This window comes from Acanthisitta chloris, unplaced genomic scaffold (assembly GCF_000695815.1).
Source record: "Acanthisitta chloris isolate BGI_N310 unplaced genomic scaffold, ASM69581v1 scaffold23462, whole genome shotgun sequence".
Taxonomy (NCBI): Eukaryota; Metazoa; Chordata; class Aves; order Passeriformes; family Acanthisittidae; genus Acanthisitta; species Acanthisitta chloris.
In genome coordinates, this window is record NW_008662488.1 from 5,062 (window position 1) to 7,627 (window position 2,566).

The window sequence follows — 2,566 nt, forward strand, 5'->3', positions numbered from 1 at the left end:
TTAAAAAAAAAAAAAAAAAGAGTCAGTAGGACCTGCAATTATGTCTCATATAAATCTGATTCCTTTTGGTGCTTACAGATGGACTTTTGGAAGGACTATTCAGTTAAAGGCCCTAAAATAAAAATAGGTAAGTGATCTTATTTTTTCTTATATTGCAGTATCTTGTTTGTCATAATAGTACATTCTTCAGTTAGCAAAATGAGAATTCTTCTTACTGAAGTTCAGTGTGAACTGTACAAGTATATTCCATTATCTAATAAAATAAAACATACTCACTGAAGCATATTACAGATAAATATGTAGGTAAAAACTATATAATTTTAGTGGCCATTTCTTTGTTACATAGTGGGTAAACTTTGCAGTAATTCTGTGCTTTGTTTTGTTTGTTCTTGCCCCCATTTCTTCAGCATTAGCATAACAGTCTGATTTAGGCTCAGAGTAGTCTGATGCCAGATGTTCAGTAAAAAGGGGTCAGTATGACTTGAGGAAAGATCTACAGCCTGATCAAGGTCACAAGTACATGAAGTACTATTTGGAAGGCATTAGAAGATGGACATCTCAAGAGTTCTATGTACAGAAAACGGAGTATCTACTCACTTTTGCTTTAAGCTGACTGGGAATTATACTCTTGGGTTGTGTTGCACAGATCACAGAATGAACCAGGTTGGAAAAGGCCTCCAAGATCATCAAGTCCAGCCCTACCGTGGTTACTAGACAATGGCACTAAATGCCACATCTAATCTCATCTTAAAAACCTCCAGGGATGGTGAATCCACCACCTCCCTGGGCTTCTCACAGCAAACTAGACATTTGTGGAAAGAACACCCCTATAGCAGGGCTTCTCACACTAGACATTTGTGGAAAGAACACCCCTATAGCAGAGCAAAAGTACATTTTACAGTGTAAACTCTATACTGTGTAGATGGAAAGAATACATAATGAAAATAACCAATGTTTTATCTTCAGGGGATGAGACACTACACAAGATTAATATTACAGGACTTCTCATCAGTCTGGTTGCTGCTGGAGTGCTGTTAGTTATCATTGCACTGGTTATCTTCTAAGAACACCCCTATAGCAGAGCAAAAGTACATTTTACAGTGTAAACTCTATACTGTGTAGATGGAAAGAATACATAATGAAAATAACCAATGTTTTATCTTCAGGGGATGAGACACTACACAAGATTAATATTACAGGACTTCTCATCAGTCTGGTTGCTGCTGGAGTGCTGTTAGTTATCATTGCACTGGTTATCTTCTACTGCTGCAAAAGTAGATGCAAATCAAGGCAACCACAAGGGTAAGGAATTTCACTGCTTAAAAATACAAATGCACACCAAATTCTTGCCTGGGAGTGGAATTTAAAAATCCCTGTGGGTTAGTCTAACTGTATTCTCAGAGAATCCAGGGGGAGTTCTAGTTCTTACTTGCCTGGAAACAAAGTCAGGTAAGCATTAGAAGTAGTTATGCTGAACTTAGTAACACAGAAACATAAAACAACACTTGCATGGCTGATGTACCTTTGGGTTTCCTTTTTTTGTGTGTGTGTTCTTGGTTCCAAAGTAATTTTACTAAAAAGAGTTAAGTTGGGGCCTGCTAGGGAAAGTCTGTTCTGTTCACTCTTTAAAGTAGTCTGTGTGCACGTAGTCTGCCTCAGATGGGAGATGAAGTAGTTTGGAGGAAATACTTCTTTACCAGTTCTCTACCTCTGCTTGCTTGTTTATCCTAAACTTGAATGTAAGAAGATTCTGTGCTTTCTCTTCCCTATAAATTTCACATTACTGATCTGTGGTTTGCAGAGAGTATTTGACTTCTGGCCTTCATGATCATTGAAGGCATGGGGAGTTTTTTTGTGTGGGTTTTTGGTGGGGATTTTTTGGGGTTGATTTGGTTTGGTTTATGATTAAGACTTCATATTCTTTCTTCCCTTGAGAACAGAAGTTGCCACTGATGATGCTGTTGCCTTTGTGTAGGTACTTGGATTACGCGCGGAGCAGAAGGCGCAACTCGGCTAACATCTTCAGAAGGCACGAGGAGTTTTCTCTAAACCCACTTCCCCTCAGACCTGACGACTCAGGACTGCCCACCTATGAGCAAGCAGTTACTTCAGATGGACACAACATACCACCACCCCCTTATCCAGGGCCCCCCAGAGGGCCCTGGGTGTTCAGAAAGTCTATGTCACTTCCCGGCCCCTAGTCACAAACCTCCTTCTGGGCTGAGGAGGTTACTCAAACATAACATGCTTTTTTAAAAGTGTGTGCTACCTTGCATATTGCAAGATGATTTACAGAAATGTGAAAGATCTTGAGGACGACTGGGAACTAGGAGTTCCCATTTGGGAAGGAAGGTGACCTGCTGTAAAGGCTGCAGGACTGTTCTTTGCACAGTCACTGTGCTAAGAGGAGGGGATGCATGAAGAGCAAGGCTTGCACTGCTGCCCTCTTCCATATGCACTTTGAGCCATCCCATCAGACTATTGATGTTTCATTAATAGTTTGATCTTTTCTTCAGAAGGAACAGTATTTTAATTGGTCTGACGGACACTAACCATTTTTTGTGAC

The 2,566-nt window shown here is 40.2% G+C and overlaps 1 protein-coding gene across 1 annotated transcript in view; it reads left to right on the top strand.

Annotated features, from left to right (window-relative positions):
- The window catches only part of PRRG4 (proline rich Gla (G-carboxyglutamic acid) 4 (transmembrane)), a 6,867-nt gene extending 4,666 nt beyond the window's left edge, over positions 1 to 2,201 (top strand). The window contains exons 3-5 of the mRNA XM_009070623.1: positions 79 to 127; positions 1,167 to 1,302; positions 1,976 to 2,201. Of these exons, the coding sequence (XP_009068871.1) occupies positions 79 to 127; positions 1,167 to 1,302; positions 1,976 to 2,201 (411 nt within the window). The remainder of the gene's footprint in view (positions 1 to 78; positions 128 to 1,166; positions 1,303 to 1,975) is intronic.
- Positions 2,202 to 2,566: the final 365 nt, after the last annotated feature.